Genomic DNA, 16458 nt, shown 5'->3' on the forward strand with positions numbered 1-16458 from the left:
AATAGTACAGATTAGAGACAACCAGGCAAGCTGACAGCTGAGCCAGAAAAGGTCTTCGAGGGCTTCCACCGGGGGCTGTACACCCAAGGGGAACTTGGGGGTGAAGCTGTCCCTTGATGGACTGGACATGCCTGTCGTGTGGGGAAGACAGGAAATGGGGCCTTGAAGCTCCACTAGAATTGGGGGAAGTCATGGAGAGTATCAACTCCATGCCGATGGGGAACACACCAGGGCCAGATGGTTTGGTTTCACCGCTTCGGTGAAACTACTGTACAGCGCTCCCATGACGAGCATACAGGCAAACACCACCAGCTCTGAATACTTCCAGCTGCAGCGAGGCAGGAATGCCTGCTGTACCCGCTGCTGTTAGTCCTGGCAATCAAGCCACTGACGATCGCTCTCAAAACGGCGAAAGGCTCGAGAGGTATCCAGAGGGGGGGGGGCAGGACAGAGAGCATTGAGTCTCACTCTATGCGGATCTTCTGCTCCTCTATAGCCTGGACCCCTACACCAGCATGGAAGGGATCATGAAGCTCTTAAATGAGGTTGGAACCTTTTCTGTCTACAAACTGAGCAAGAGTGAAATCTTACCTGTGAACCCACAAGGGAGAGGGACAGAGCTGAGGGACTACCGTTCAAACAAGCCCAAAACCAATTCCGTTACCTGGGGAACCAAATAGCCCACGGCTGGAAACTGATGCACAAATGGAACCTAATAAGTCTGGTGGAGGAAATTAAAAAGAGCCTTCATAGGTGGGACACACTCCCACTCTAGCTGGCAGGGAGAGTGCAGACGATCAAAGTTAACGTACTGCCCATGCTCCTCCTCTTGTTCCCTCCTGATCTACATCCCCAAGGCCGCCTTCAACATGGTGAAGGAACTGAGAGCAGAATGGGTGAGGATGGAGGAGAGTTCCTGCATAGGGCCGTCCCGCACTCCCATCCCCTCTGACTAAACACTCAAGAAACCCAGTGGTGGTAGCCGCACACTGAATGTGGTATCAAATGTGACAACACTTCGGCCTAACCGAAATGTCCATTATGGCCCTCATCTGTAACAACCACAGGCTCACGCCTGCAACAATGGACACCACGTGGTGGAGACAGGACGAGGGGGCACTGACGGTTAGCAAGATGTACACAGACGACAGATTAGCGACCCTAGAGGAACTCACTGAGAGGTTACAATTACCTAAGGGAACAAAATGAGGTGTATATACAGGTCAAAACCTGCCTCCGTAGGGAAACCACAACATACCTCAGATGCCAGGACACTCGCTAGTTAATGAATTGTTGAACCTGGGCGACCTAGGGAAAGGGAACTGTGGGGACCTGTAATGAAGACTGTTGGAAGAGGTACGCTCCCCTGTGTACGAGACCAGGGAAAAATTGGGAGGAAGAACTAGGCATAGAGGTGAGGTGGGGAGACTCTGGATTGAAGCACTACATGGCAAATTCCACCTCCACATGTGCGGGGCTGAGCCTGATGCAGCTAAAGATGGTGCGAGCACACCTAACCAGAACCCGAATGACCAGGTTCTTTCCGGAGGTGGAGGACAAGACGAACGGTACCAGGGAGGCCCAACCAACCACACCCACATGTTCAGGATCTGCTGCAGACTTGTTGGGTTCTGGACAACCTTTGAGGCAGTTGTGGGGTGAGGGTGGAGGCTATGCCCAAAAGTCACGGTCTTTAGGGTCTCAGAGCAGCCAGACCTCTTTATGGGGAGAGGGGCTAACACCCTCGCCTTTGCCTCCCTAATCACCCCCGCCGAAGAATCCTGCTCAGCTGGCAATTAGCAGCACCATTCAAAGCTGCAGACTGGCTGACCGGCCTGTCGGAATTCCTCCAACCGGAGAAGCTAAAATTCGCCATTTGTGCGTGGGAAGAGGGCTTCCACAGGACGTGGAAGCTGTTCACCAACTTGTTCCAAGACCAGTTCATAGCCTGCGACCAGTAGAGTGGAGGTGAGAAGGGGGAGAGGCACAGACGAGCCATGGATCATAAAGGAAAGGGGAGGTGGGCAAAAGCGGGACGTAAGGGGCATAGCTGCAGGGTACGGGCCTGAGGGCATGGAAAAGCAGAGGGAGTAGAAATACACCGGGTAACACATGGTAGGGCCAATACTGGGAAGAGCAACTGAGATAAATCGGCCAAATGGGGTCCACAGCCATGGGGCGGGAGGGTAGATGTAAATATTTATTGTGATCCTTGTAACGTACAAACTGAAATGTGTAATATAAATTGTGAAAACCAACAAAGACATTTTTTAAAAAAGTGCATTAGAAGTCTTCGAGCCATTCACAGCTAATTCAGTACTTTTGAAATATAGTCACTGTTGTAATATAGGGAACACAGCAGTCAATTTGTGCACAAAAGGTTCTACAAATAGCAATGTTATAATGACCAAATAATGTTTTTGTAATGTTGATTGAGGGATAAATACTGGCCAGACAGTGGAGGTAATTTCCCTGCTCTTTGAAACAGTACCATGGGACCGTTTATGTCCATCTGAGAGGGCAGACAGAATCTCAATTTAATATCCCACCGGAAAGATTGCATCTCTGACAATCCCTCGGTACTGCACTGCAGTGTCAACCTTAAATTTTTTTGTGTTCAAGTCCTGGAATGAGACTTGAGCCCACAACCTTCGGATTCAGAAACACAAGTACGACTAATTGAGCTGTGACTGAGGTTTTCGCTTTGCATTCATTATTGCCACGGTTTATAGAGATAAGGATGTATGACTTCTGGTTTCTCAATACTGGAAAATTAACAACATTCATTGTTGAGCATTCAGTTGTGGAAAGTGGAGCTGAATCTCTCAATACATAAAAGATGCCAGTCAAATTAGTGTACGCCATGTCTGGCTTGCTGTGCTTTGAAGCCAGTGTGTTGTGGGATCGTAAAATCCTTTTTTTCTTAGTTCGATTGCTGAAGCAATTAAGGACAGTTGCAATGTTAATCATGTTTCCATGAGGATTGAGTTCCTAGTCATTTCAGGATGTTTGATTTGGGACATGCAAGTTATTATTCCGCCATCATTGAGAAATCCATATTGGACCAACTGCATTCAGGACGCTGGAATAGTTTGCATGAAAGAGGTCGCAAGAAATTACTTTTGGTGGCCTGGCCTGGACCAAGACATTGAAGCGTAGGCAAGATCTGTTCTTCATGTCAGAGTGTGAGAAACATGCCTCAGTTGGCACTCTTCCATCCGTGGGATTGGCCAGAAAACTCAATGCACCCATGTCGATTTTGTTTGTTCATTTGAAGTAGCAATATTGATGGTGGTTGTGGATGTATTCCAGATGGCCAGCAGTTTGATTCCTCTATTACTGTTGAGAGTGAAATTCAAAGACTAAGAGAAATGTACAGTCATTACGGGTTATCAGACGAACTGTGACAGACGATGGACCTCAATTTGTCTCCCAGGAGTTTGAGAATTTTTTGCGATGTTACGGAATTCATCACATCCCCTCAGCACCATACCACCTATCCGCCAATGAATTAGCAGAGAGGTCTGTTCAAACCATGAAAAGCTCTTTAAGGTCATCCCAATTTGAAAGCTTCTGGACACATTTCTGCTGACATACAGAAACATGCCACATGTTAAGACTAAAACATCTCCAGCATTCCTACTAATGGGATGACAACTGGGCACTTGCTTTAATCTGCTGAAGCCAGTGAAAACACGACAGGTTGTGCAAGATCAACAGCATGGCAAAGTGGAGAGAAGAGCGCAAAGATCAAATCCAAAAAATTTTTGTTCGGGACAAGAGGATCTAGCTCATAATTATGCTACTGGAGCTGAATGGATTCCTGCTGCTGTGATTACTCAGACAGGGCCTATTTCATACACAGTCCAAATGGCGAATGATCTCACCTGGTGGAGACATGTTTTTTTAAAATGTATTTTATTACAAACATGTATCAAAACAGGTTACAGCGAACAAACACCCCGGGAAAACATCCTTCCCAACTATCAACTATACAGTCTGTACAGATTTCCCCCTTTTTCACCCCCCCCCCCCCCCCCCCCCCGTGACGAACAGCCCTCGAACACGGTCACAAGCATCCCCCACCTTTCCTCAAACCCCCCGAAGAACCCCTTAACTCATACTTTTTAAAAAATATATATATTTTATTCAAAATTTTTTGGCCAAACAAAACAATACAAAGGTTTTCCTTTTTACAACAATAAAACAGTATAAATAACAGTGGCCGTTTTAACAAATAAATAAATAATATACAAACTAAATGGCAACTGCCATATCAAAAATAATAACTCTCCAAAAATAAAATCAAACAATCTAATATACATAACCTAGTACAAATATCTATACACAAACATCCCTGAGGACCCGCCCAGGCCCTCCCCCCTCGGTTGCTGCTGTTACCTTCCCATTTCCTTTATCGTTCTGCGAGGTAGTCAATGAACGGTTGCCACCGCCTGGTGAACCCTTGAGCCGAACCCCTTAGTGCGAACTTTATCCGTTCTAGTTTTATAAACCCTGCCATGTCATTTATCCAGGTCTCCACGCCCGGGGGTTTGGCTTCCTTCCACATAAGCAATATCCTTCGCCGGGCTACTAGGGACGCAAAGGCCAAGACATCAGCCTCTTTCGCCTCCTGCACTCCCGGCTCTTCTGCAACCCCAAATATAGCCAACCCCCAGCCTGGCTCGACCCGGACCCCCACCACCTTGGAAAACACCTTTGCCACCCCCACCCAGAACCCCTGCAGTGCCGGACATGACCAAAACATGTGGGTGTGGTTTGCTGGGCTTCTCGAGCATCTCCCACACCTATCCTCTACCCCGAAAAATTTGCTGAGCCTTGCTCTGGTCATATGCGCCCTGTGTAAAACCTTGAATTGTATCAGGCTTAGCCTGGCGCACGAGGACGACGAGTTTACCCTACGTAGGGCATCACCCCACAGCCCCTCCTCAATCTCTTCCCCCAGCTCTTCTTCCCATTTCCCCTTCAGCTCATCCACCATGATCTCCCCCTCGTCCCTCATTTCCCTGTATATATCCGACACCCTACCATCCCCCACCCATGTCCCTGAGATCACTCTATCTTGAATCTCCTGCATCTGGAGCTGCGGAAATTCCCTCACCTGCTGCCTCGCAAAAGCCCTCAGTTGCATTATCAAAATTCATTCCCTTGGGGCAACCCATATTTTTCCGTCAGCGCTCCCAGACTCGCAAACGTCCCTTCTACGATTAGATCTCTCAGTTGCACAACCCCAGCTCTCTGCCATGCTCCAAATCCCCCATCCATTCTCCCCAGGACAAACCTATGGTTATTTCTTATCGGGGACCGCACCGAGGCTCCCGTCCTTCCCCTATGTCGTCTCCACTGCCCCCAAATTTTCAGTGTTGCCACCACCACTGGACTTGTGGTGTATTTCTTCGGGGAGAATGGCAACGGCGCCATCACCATTGCTTGTAGGCTGGTTCCTTTGCAGGACGCCATCTCCAATCTCTTCCACGCTGCTCCCTCCCCTTCTCCCATCCACTTACACACCATTGAGATATTGGCGGCCCAGTAGTATTCACTTAGGCTCGGTAGTGCCAGCCCCCCCTATCCCTGCTACGCTACAAGAACCCCCTCCTCACTCTTGGGGTCTTCCCGCCCACACAAAACTCATGACACTTTTCTCAATTCTCTTGAAAAAAGCCTTCGTGACCATCACCGGAAGGCACTGAAACACAAAGAGGAATCTCGGGAGGACTACCTTTTTGACCGCCTGCACCCTACCCACCAGTGATAGGGGCACCATGTCCCATCTCTTAAAATCCTCCTCCATCTGTTCCACCAATCTTGTTAAATTAAGCCTATGTAAGGTTCCCCAACTCCTGGCTATCTGAACCCCTAAGTACCGGAAATCTCTTGTTACCTTCCTCAGCGGTAAGTCATCTATTCCCCCTGCTCTGCTCCCCTGGATGCACCACAAACAACTCACTCTTACCCATATTCAATTTGTACCCCGAAAATTCCCCAAACTCCGAGTGTCTGCATTATCTCAGGCATCCCCTCCACTGGGTCCGCAACATACAGCAATAAATCATCTGCATACAAGGATACCCGGTGTTCTTCTCCTCCCCTGAGTACTCCCCTCCACTTCCTGGAGCCCCTCAGTGCTATGGCCAGGGGCTCAATCGCCAATGCAAACAGTAACGGAGACAGGGGACACCCCTGCCTCGTCCCTCTATGAATGAAGACGGAAGTAATCAGACCTCTGTCTGTTCGTGACCACGCTCGCCAGCGGGGCCCTATACATCAGCTGTACCCATCCGATATACCCTTCTCCAAAACCAAATCTCCTCAGCACCTCCCACAGATAATCCCACTCCACTCTGTCGAATGCTTTCTCGGCGTCCATCGCCACCACTATCTCCGCCTCCCCCTCTGGTGGGGGCATCATCATTACCCCTAGCAACCTCCGTATGTTGTTCAGCTGTCTCCCCTTAACGAACCCAGTTTGATCCTCGTGGACCACCCCCGGGACACAGTCCTCTATCCTCGTCGCCATCAGCTTGGCCAGGAGCTTCGCATCTACATTTAAAAGGGAAATGGGCCTGTAGGACCCACACTGCAGCGGGTCTTTTTCCTTCTTCAAAAGGAGCGATATTGTTTCCTCCGACATAGTCTGGGGCAGCTGCCTCCTTTCCCTAGCCTCATTAAAGGTTCTCGTCAAAAGCGGGGCCAGTAGGTCCATATACTTCCTATAAAATTCCACCGGGAATCCGTCCGGTCCCGGGGCCTTCCCCGCCTGCATGCTCCCAATCCCTTTTACCACCTCCTCCATCTCAATCTGTGCTCCCAGTCCCGCCCTCTCCTGCTCCTCCACCTTAGGGAATTCCAGCTGATCTAAGAAACACATCATTCCCTCCTTCCCTTCCGGGGGCTGAGCCTTATATAACCTCTCATAGAATGCCTTGAACACCCCGTTCACTCTCTCCGCTCCCCGTTCCATCTTTCCCTCCTCATCTCTCACCCCACCTATCTCCCTCGCTGCTCCCCTCTTCCTCAATTGGTGGGCCAGTAGCCGACTCGCCTTCTCTCCATACTCACACTGTACACCCTGTGCCCTCCTCCACTGTGCCTCTGCCTTACCCGTGGTCAGCAGGTCAAATTCCACATGTAGCCTTTGTCTTTCCCTGTACAGTCCCTCTTTCGGTGCCTCCGCATGTTGCCTGTCCACCCTCAAAAGTTCTTTCAGCAATCGCTCCCTTTCTTTACCCTCTTGCTTCCCTTTATGTGCCCTTATGGATATCAGTTCCCCTCTAACCACCGCCTTCAACGCCTCCCAGACCACTCCCACCTCAACCTCTCCATTGTCATTAAGCCCCAAGTACCTTTCGATACACCCCCTCACCCTTAAACATACCCCCTCATCCGCCAATAAGCCCATATCCATTCTCCAGAGTGGGTGCTGTTCTTTTTCCTCTCCTACCTCCAGGTCCACCCAATGTGGAGCGTGGTCCGAAATAGCTATGGCCGTATATTCCGTCCCTGTCACCTTCGGAATCAGAGCCCTTCCCAAGACAAAAAAGTCTATCCGTGAGTATACTTTGTGAACATGGGAGAAAAACGAGAACTCCTTACTCCTAGGCCTACTAAATCTCCAGGGGTCTACCCCTCCCATCTGCTCCATGAAGTCCTTGAGCACCCTGGCCGCTGCCGGCCTCCCGGTCCTGGACCTCGACCGGTCCAGCCCTGGATCAAGCACCGTATTGAAGTCTCCCCCATTGCCAACTTTCCCGCCTCCAGGTCCGGGATACGTCCCAACATACACCTCATAAAATTTGCATCATCCCAGTTCGGGGCGTATACGTTCACCAGAACCACCGCCTCCCCTTGCAATCTGCCACTCACCATCACATATCTACCCCCACTATCCGCCACTATGGTCTTTGCCTCAAACAGTACCCGTTTCCCCACTAAGATAGCCACCCCCCTGTTCTTCGCATCTAAACCCGAATGAAACACATGCCCCACCCATCCTTTACGTAGTCTGACCTGGTCTATCAGTTTCAGATGCATCTCCTGCAACATAACCACATCTGCCTTTAATTTCTTTAGGTGTGCGAGTACCCGTGCCCTTTTAATCGGCCCGTTCAGCCCTCTCACGTTCCACGTGATCAGCCGGGTTGGGGCCCCCCCCCCCCCCTCCCCCCTGTCGACTAGCCATCCCCTTTTTTAACCCAAAAGCATAAATCCTCAGTAGAAGTTGCCCCACTTTACGTCATTGCGCTTTAAAGTCGTTGGTTTTGGCCTTTTTTTGACCAATGTTGCCATTTTCAATTATCCGTCGTCTGCGCTCTACCCCCATCTTGTCCTGCATTCCAGGCCAGCCACCACCTTGTTCTGAAGCCGGTGCTACTGCCAGTCCCAGAGGCCTACGCTGTGGGGAGAGAGTAGGTTTGCAGTCCAGGACCAGGAATGCAGGCAGAGATGGTAAACTGACGGTCATCAATCAGGTAGTGAACTGTAATAACCTGGGGCAAGGGTGGGAGGGAGCACCCCCCCCCCCTTCCCCCAAACTTCTCTCTGTTACCCTGTGGAGCAGGGGCACGGCCCCTGCAAACTGTCAGGAAGGAGTCCAGGATCTGGAGTGAGAGAGATAGAGTGAGAGTGGGACAAGAGAGAGTGGTAGAGACTGAAATAGTGGGAAAGGAGCAAGAGAGGTGCAGAGACAGAGTGGAAAAGGGGAAATAGAATGGAGGGGTGTGGAGAGAAGGGCCAGAGTGGGACGGAGAGAGGGGGCTGAGGGACAGAAGAGGGGACAGACGAGCAAAGGTTTGAGTTGTGTTCCGGGAGTGCTGTGGGTGATACACAATACTCGGGGCTCGTTTTGAGTATTTTAGTTTTTTTTTTAAAAGTAAATTTAGATTACCCAATTCATTTTTTCCAATTAAGGGGCAATTTAGCATGGCCAATCCACCTGTCCTGCATATCTTTTGGGTTGTGGGGGCGAAACCTACACAAACACTGGGAGACTGTGCAAACTCCACATGGACAGTGACCCAGAGCCAGGATCGAACCTGGGACCTCGGCGCCGTGAGGCGGCTGTGCTAACCACTACGCCACAGTGCTGCCCTGGGGTATTTAGTATTATCTGATTTCAATGTATATAGTATTCCTGTTATGTTTGGTGATTTATATTATTTTGCAAGTTAATCTAGTTATGAAGTCATATGCTGTACTTGTATGGTACAGTATTTGAGCTTTCTCATGGGTTACTATGGGCAGAACAACCAAACTCCAGTTTTAACATTGATTTCTATTGGAACCCATGAGTCCTATTGAAACCCATGGTTCTTGTATTCCAACGTAGGGTGAAAATAGGAGGGTCGATTTCCTTGGACTCTCCCGGGGTAACGTTGTTTCTGCATGTTTTCCAAAGCAACAGCAGCAGAATGGAACATGCCTGAGAAAATTGACTCCTATGGAGGTTATTCATACCTTTGTACTCAATCTAGATGAGGGATCAAAGTTAAACACCGCTTCCTTGTGCTGACCAGGGCATTATGGTTGCAGACTGTGGTTCTGTAGCTTTCACTAGAATGAAGTGTTACATTTTTTGTACATGTTTGCATACCTAGATTGGGGGGGTTGTTCGTCAACATTTAAAGCGGGGTGGGGGGTTGGGGGGGGGGGGGGGAGGGGGGGAAGAGACACGACGACATATACGCCAAGTATAAAATGTGAACCGCCAGTATGGCTGGTTGCCATTTTGAAATGTGAAAATAAAGCACTGGTAATTCATTAAATTAATGTGGCATGGTTTATTGAATGAATTAATGTGCAAACATATTTTTAACCACAAAACTGCCAAATTCATTATCTTCAGAATTCATGCAAATAATTAATCAAATTAGTTCTGAGGAACTTTGGCTATGGCATCTTCATAAGGACCTCGCTCTGGATTAGATGTTGTGCTTTCATTTTCAGAATCATTTTTCCACAACAAATCCATCTTCCTCCCCATCCATTGATTGGATATTGTGCATTTCTATTGAAAGATTTTATGACGCTTGGACTAATGACATTCCTCGATTTGAAAATTATAACATTAAAAACATCAAGCGAGCAGCACGTGCATTTTAACTCTTTGTGAAATGTTTCCTCCCATCAAACAGCCTTCTATTCCATTTAGTGTGAAAATGATCCTTGGAAGACGTTGAACTATGGATGTTAGAATCCCTGGTATAACTGCAATGTGGATATGATTAGTTCGCAGACACCTCATGATCTCATCGATCTGAACAAGTCCCACACTTATAAGGTGCATTCTTTCCGTACAGAAGAACACCTATTCCACACATCATCCAATCCATAACTTCACTTCATCCTCATCCATCCACTTATTGTCATGGATGTGCACAAATATTCCTGCAGTGAACTTGGATGTTCAACATGGTTTTGCATTTGAAAATTACGATGGATTTTAATTGAGTTCTGTTGCCCATGCAGGCTCGTACCACTGTGAATCTTGTCTTATGTCCTACCATTTTCACTGAGACTGTGTACTAACCTTTCCACTCCACAGTTTGGCTGCTGGTAGTATCAAAATTCATGGGTGGTTCATCCATGTTGCTGATATGTATTCAAGAATGCATGTGTTTTTGCCGCTGTCTGATGAATTGCTGGAAATTGGTAATTTTGGCAATGAGATCTTTTGGTAGTCTGAGTAATCTTGGTCTTCTGCTGCAACACTAGACTGTTTCAATAGATAAAGCGTCCAGAACAACCAACTGTTGATCTGAAACCTCTGTTGGACTCCGGGTTTGATTTGACTTAAGTGAGCCATCACCATCTTTAAGTTCCCCTCCAAGCACCACACATGCGGACTTGGAAAATATGTTGCTGTTGCTTCACTGCCGCTGGGTGAAAGTCCTGGAACTCACTCCCTAAAAGCACAGTGGGTGTACCTACACAAAATGGACTGTAGCGGTTCAAGAAGGCAACTCATCACCACCTCGGGATGGGCAATAAATGCTGGCCTAGCCAATGATGCCCACACCCGGTGAACAAATATAAAGTGCACGTATACACATTGCATTTCTGGTGATGGAGCCATTCCAATGATAATGACGGTCCTTTCTAGTGCATGCATCTCTTGACCAGGCCAGTGGCTGGACCCTGTTATGATGGCGCATTTGGTCTTGGGCATCATCTTCCGGGAAATTCCTCCTTCCATTCTCCCACAAGCTTTGCACTAACTCTGAATTGTCTCGCCGCAGTTGTTATTGGACATGGTAGCAAATATTCTGAATTTTAGCTTGAAAACAGAGTCGTACTTGATTCTTTTGCTGGAGGGCCTGTTTCTGTTCATCACTTGCCAAGCCGTGCACAGCCTGTTTTGTGTGAGCAAGACTCCTGCTTATCTTCCTCACAATGCAGCCCGTTTTGCCTACTTGATACCACATGCCGGATTTAAAGTAAGACAACTATTTCTGGTGTGAAAAATTGAGGCTAGCTACTAATACAAGTATAGAATTGAATGTCTGAAAATAGGGGTTGACTTGTATGCCGACAATATGAAAAAGCATGATTTGCAGCGCCAAAAAATGGGGTCAACTTGTATGCCACAATCAACGTGATATGTTTGATTGTGTGGTATGAGCCTTTTTTAAGGAGGGATATACTTGCAGTTCAGACAAGATTCGTTAGGTTGATTCCTGGATGAAAGGGCTGTTTCATGAGAAAAGGCTGGCATTTAGAAGAATGACGAGAGGTGATCCTGCTGAAGCATATATGATTCTGAGGAAATTTTATTTTTCTTCATTCTTTCATGGAATGTGGGCAAGACCAGCATTTGTTTCCCACCCCTAATTTCTCTTGCCAATTCGCTTGAATGGCTCACTAGGCCACTTCAGAGGGCAGTTAAGAGTCAACCACTGTGTGCCTGGGGTCCCATGTAGGCCAGACCAGGTAAGGATGGCAGATTTCCTTCCCGAAAGGACATTTGTGAACCAGATGGGTTTTTATGTCAATCAATGATAATTTCATGGTCACCATTACTGAGAATAACTTTTTATATTCAAGGACCGAATCCAAATTTCACCAGCTACCATGGTTCATTAGCCTGGGTCTCTGGATTATTAATACAGTGACATTACCACTATGCCACCATCCCCCGCTTGACAGGATGGATAGCAGCTAATTCCTCATGGGGAATTCTAGAACTCGGGAGAACAGTTTCAAAAGAAGGGGTTTCCCATTCAAGATAGAGATGAGGAAGAATTTCTTCTGAGGGTCAATCATCTTTGGAATTTTCTATCCCCGGTGAGCAGTGGAGGGTGGTAGGTCATTGAATATTACAAGGCTGAGTTAGACACATTTTTGATCTAGAAGGGCAAAAAAGTAGAATTGAGGACACAATCAGGTCAGCCACAATGTTATTGAATGGTCTACTCCTGTTTCTTATTTTCTTCTATGAAAATGCAGTTGAGAGACTTCCGGTGACGGCGGGCGGGAAGCAGCCGCACAATGGAGGGCTCCCGTTCGGGAACGGCATTTTAGGGGCTTTAAGCCCGGTCCCAGGGTCCACGGAGGCGGCAAAAGCAGGGAGGAGGCACAGTAAGAAAAGAAAAATGTCGAGGGTGAGCAAAAAAAACGGCCGTAAAAAAAAAGCTGAAGGTCCGTCGGGGGTTGGAAAGGTCACCACGGGGTCACCAAGGAAAATGGAGGCTGGAGCACCAGGGGAGGCCGCATTGCCTACGGCTGAAGAAATAACTAAGGTGATGGTTGCGGAATTCGAAAAGCAGTTGGCGTAGATTGCGAAATGCATGGAGACGGTGAGGAAGTAGATGAGGGAGGTTTTGAGTGCGCTGGTGGAGGAGGCGGTTTCCCCGGTGAGGACGGCGGTGGCGAGCGCAGTGGCAGAGGTGCGAGAGCAAGGGGAGGCGCTGAAGGAAGTGGAGGAGACGTTATTGCAGCACGGTGATCAACTTGCCTCGATGGGGAAGGAGATGCGGAAGGTGATGGACATTAACAAGGATCTGCGAGGAAAAATGGAAGACCTGGAAAACAGATCCAGGCGACAGAATTTGAGGATTGTGGGGCTGCCCGAAGGAGTTGAAGGACCGAAGCCGACTGAGTATTTTGCCGCGATGCTGGCAAAACTATTGGGGGAGGGGGAGGATCCCTCCCGATATGAACTGGATCGGGCACATCGGTCATGGAGGCCTGTACCAAAGGCAAGTGAGCCGCCAAGGGCAGTGACTGTGGTTCCGTAGGTACAGTGTGAAGGAGAAGGTCCTGAGCTGGGCCAAGCAGAAGCGGGTGGTGCAGTGGGCTGGAGCTGGTATACGTGTATACCAGGACTTTACGGTGGAGCTGGCGAGGAGGCGGGCTGCCTTCAACCGGGTGAAGAGGGCACTGTACATTAGCAAGGTGCAGTGCGGCATTGTATATCCAGAGAAGCTGAGGGTGACTTACAAGCTCGGACTTTTGTTTTGGAACGGCGGAAGCAGCGGAGGAGTTTGCGAAAGCAGAAGGACTGTGGCAGAACTGACAAATTGAGGAATGGCCATGTGCCGATGTAACCTCATGACTGTATTTTCTTCTTTTTTGTCGAAGAAACTGGGTCCGAGTGGTCTAGCCGGGGTGGAATGTTGGGGGGAAGGAACCGAGGTTGGGAGGAGGGGTTTTACAAGAGACAGTGGACGGGAGGAGCTGGAGACTTGGGGGGGGGGGGGGGTACAACTCTGGGGTATCATGTACGGTACTCTTTCAGAGGCTGGATGGCGTTGGTGGGGGGGAGCTGTGTAGATTAAGGGTGACTACAGGTAATCCCTGATTCCTTTTTGTCATTTGTTTATGTAAGCATGCGGGTTGAGGTTTGGGGGTTGGCGGGCAGATGGGATCGTTGTTATTATGGGGATTGACATATCTTGCTGATTGTTGTTTATTGTTGATTACCATAGATTATCATAGAATTTACAGTGCAGAAGGAGGCCATTCGGCCCATCGAGTCTGCACCGGCTCTTGGAAAGAGCACCCTACCCAAGATCCACACCTCCACCCTATCCCCATAACCCAGTAACCCCACCCTACACAAAGGGCAATTTTGGACACTATGGGCAATTTAGCATGGCCAATCCACCCAACCCGCACATCTTTGGACTGTGGGAGGAAACCGGAGCACCCGGAGGAAACCCACGCACACACGAGGAGGATGTGCAGACTCCGCACAGACAGTGACCCAAGCCGGAATCGAACCTGGGACCCTGGAGCTGTGAAGCATTTGTGCTATCCACAATGCTACCGTGCTGCCCTGGGTGTAAATGTGGGAGAAAATGTGAAAAAGGAGGAGAATTTTAAAAAAATTCAAAACAAAAAAAGAAGAAAATGCAGTTGTGTATTTAATGTAAAGTAGTTTGCAAAGCCTTATAAAGATAAATGAGTGAGATTCATTTGCTAATAATACCGGCTCTTGAAAAAGGTTAAAAAGATTCCACTTTTTTGTTCTGTTTGTATTTCTGCTTGCATCATATAAGACATGCACAACTTTGGTTATATATAACATATAAAAGCAGAAAATGCTGGAAATACTTGGCAGGTCTTGCAGCAGTTAGACTACTGACCTTCTGAAAAGTTAACTCTGTTCATCTCTCCATAGATGTTGCCTGAGATGTTGAGTATTTCCAACATCTTGTTTATATTTCAGATCTCCAGCATATGCAGTGTTTTGCTTTTGTTTATATAGAAGTTGGCTGTGTTGCATATTCTCTGATCTGACATGAAAACATCCTAATTTGATTTGTTCTTCTGTTTGCATTTCAGAATGACATCTCCTTAACCCTCGGCAAGCTTTGCACGGACTTGATGAGTACCTAGGCTTTCAATAATTTGTACAGTACAACTAGGACCTCATGCTCTTTCACATAAAGGATGGTGCGACAGATCAAAATCACTCCAGTTAGCTGCAAGAAACCTCAGGACATAATTTTCTGACTGGATTGCAAGTTCGCCAACGTATATGTCTGTGGGGCGCACAGTGTGCGCTGTGACACATACACTACAGCGAATCTGCCTCTCTTCCCTCATCAGCACATTCTACTTCAACAATCTCCGTAAACAGAAATGGTCAGACTGCCAACAATGCAATTCAGATGCCTAACCTGGACTGGAAACACAAGCATTATTAACCTTTACTTTCACATGCTGCTGAAAAAGATTAAGGTTTTCACTGTAAATTATTAAGTATAGAAGTATTGATTTTTAAAAAGTTGCTAATGTTTGAAAAATACAGAATAATATTTAACATTTTTGCTTCCTTTATATTGATACTTTTTGAACTGAAAATGTAATTTTTTTTCTGATACGCATTAATTATTGATGTGTCCAGAGGTAAATTTCCAGTTCTGTTATAAACAGGGAAATTTTTGTTTAAAACTTGTGAATATACACAGTAAGAATGGATTATGTTTCTATTCTTGGATAAAAGCTGGTGTTTATACATAGCATAATCCTGAAGTGCAGGCTTTGGTTTATAGTCCTATTTACCAATATGGCTATAGTACGAGTAATGCAGCCCTCCTGTCTTGAGTCGATTTCACAATAATTTTATACTCTTCCATTTTATGTGAGATATATTGCAGTCAGGGGATGCTGACATTAGTACATGGTACTTAATGAATGTCAATGAAATTTGAGATGTAGTCAGAAACAATCAAATTTAGTCTTCCTTTTCTTTGTGTATATATATATAATGTACCTGGACAATGTATACAGACATATTCTGCCCCGAAATGGACAATGTTGTGTTTGTAATTTCTGAAGACTAAACCCCTCAGCCCTGTAAGTAATAAATTAGAAAATGATTGCATTTTTACCCCTGGTGATTTGATTAAATGGTAGACTATATCCTTAGTCCTGCTCACAAAACAGATTCAAAGTTTCATTCATAAGTTGTTGTTGTAAGTTACAAAAAATGGTTACTTCCAGTAACAAAAAGGGAAGTGCGCTTGGAGATCGTTGACTTTCATTTCTAAATCAACTGAGTCCCAAAAGCGTACTGGGAAGTCTAGGGGAATTGAGACATGTGGAAAGTCGAGTTGCAGCAAAGGTTTAAGGAATCCGAGTCTGGCAAGAATGGGTGGAAGAGGAGCAGGGAGCATCCTTGTATTGATAGTTATGTAAGTTGTTATGGAAACAAGGCTCTGCATAAAACGTTTTTTATCAGGATCGCATTGGACACTGATGTTAGGGAGATATCCCAGTTTACATGCAGGACAAAGTTCCCTTTACTCTAACCAAATAATGGGGTCAGTTTTCTAACTTGCCATTCACGCATAAAATTGGTGTTGTAGATTGGCTACCCATTATAGACACTGCCCAATTTTTATTTCTGTTGAAATCAATGGAGTTATAAATTCAGCACGCTATAAGCAAGTGCTTGTTTTGGGCCTGGGTGGCTCAAAAGATAAAAAAATT

The 16458-nt window shown here is 47.0% G+C and overlaps 1 protein-coding gene across 1 annotated transcript in view; it reads left to right on the forward strand.

Moving 5' to 3' along the window:
• The window catches only part of irs1 (insulin receptor substrate 1), a 110574-nt gene extending 94665 nt beyond the window's left edge, over positions 1-15909 (forward strand). The window contains exon 2 of the mRNA XM_072473997.1: positions 14806-15909. Coding sequence (XP_072330098.1) covers positions 14806-14810 — 5 coding nt within the window. The 3' untranslated portion in view covers positions 14811-15909. The remainder of the gene's footprint in view (positions 1-14805) is intronic.
• Positions 15910-16458: the final 549 nt, after the last annotated feature.

Source organism: Scyliorhinus torazame, chromosome 14, assembly GCF_047496885.1.
Source record: "Scyliorhinus torazame isolate Kashiwa2021f chromosome 14, sScyTor2.1, whole genome shotgun sequence".
NCBI classification, from domain to species: domain Eukaryota; kingdom Metazoa; phylum Chordata; class Chondrichthyes; order Carcharhiniformes; family Scyliorhinidae; genus Scyliorhinus; species Scyliorhinus torazame.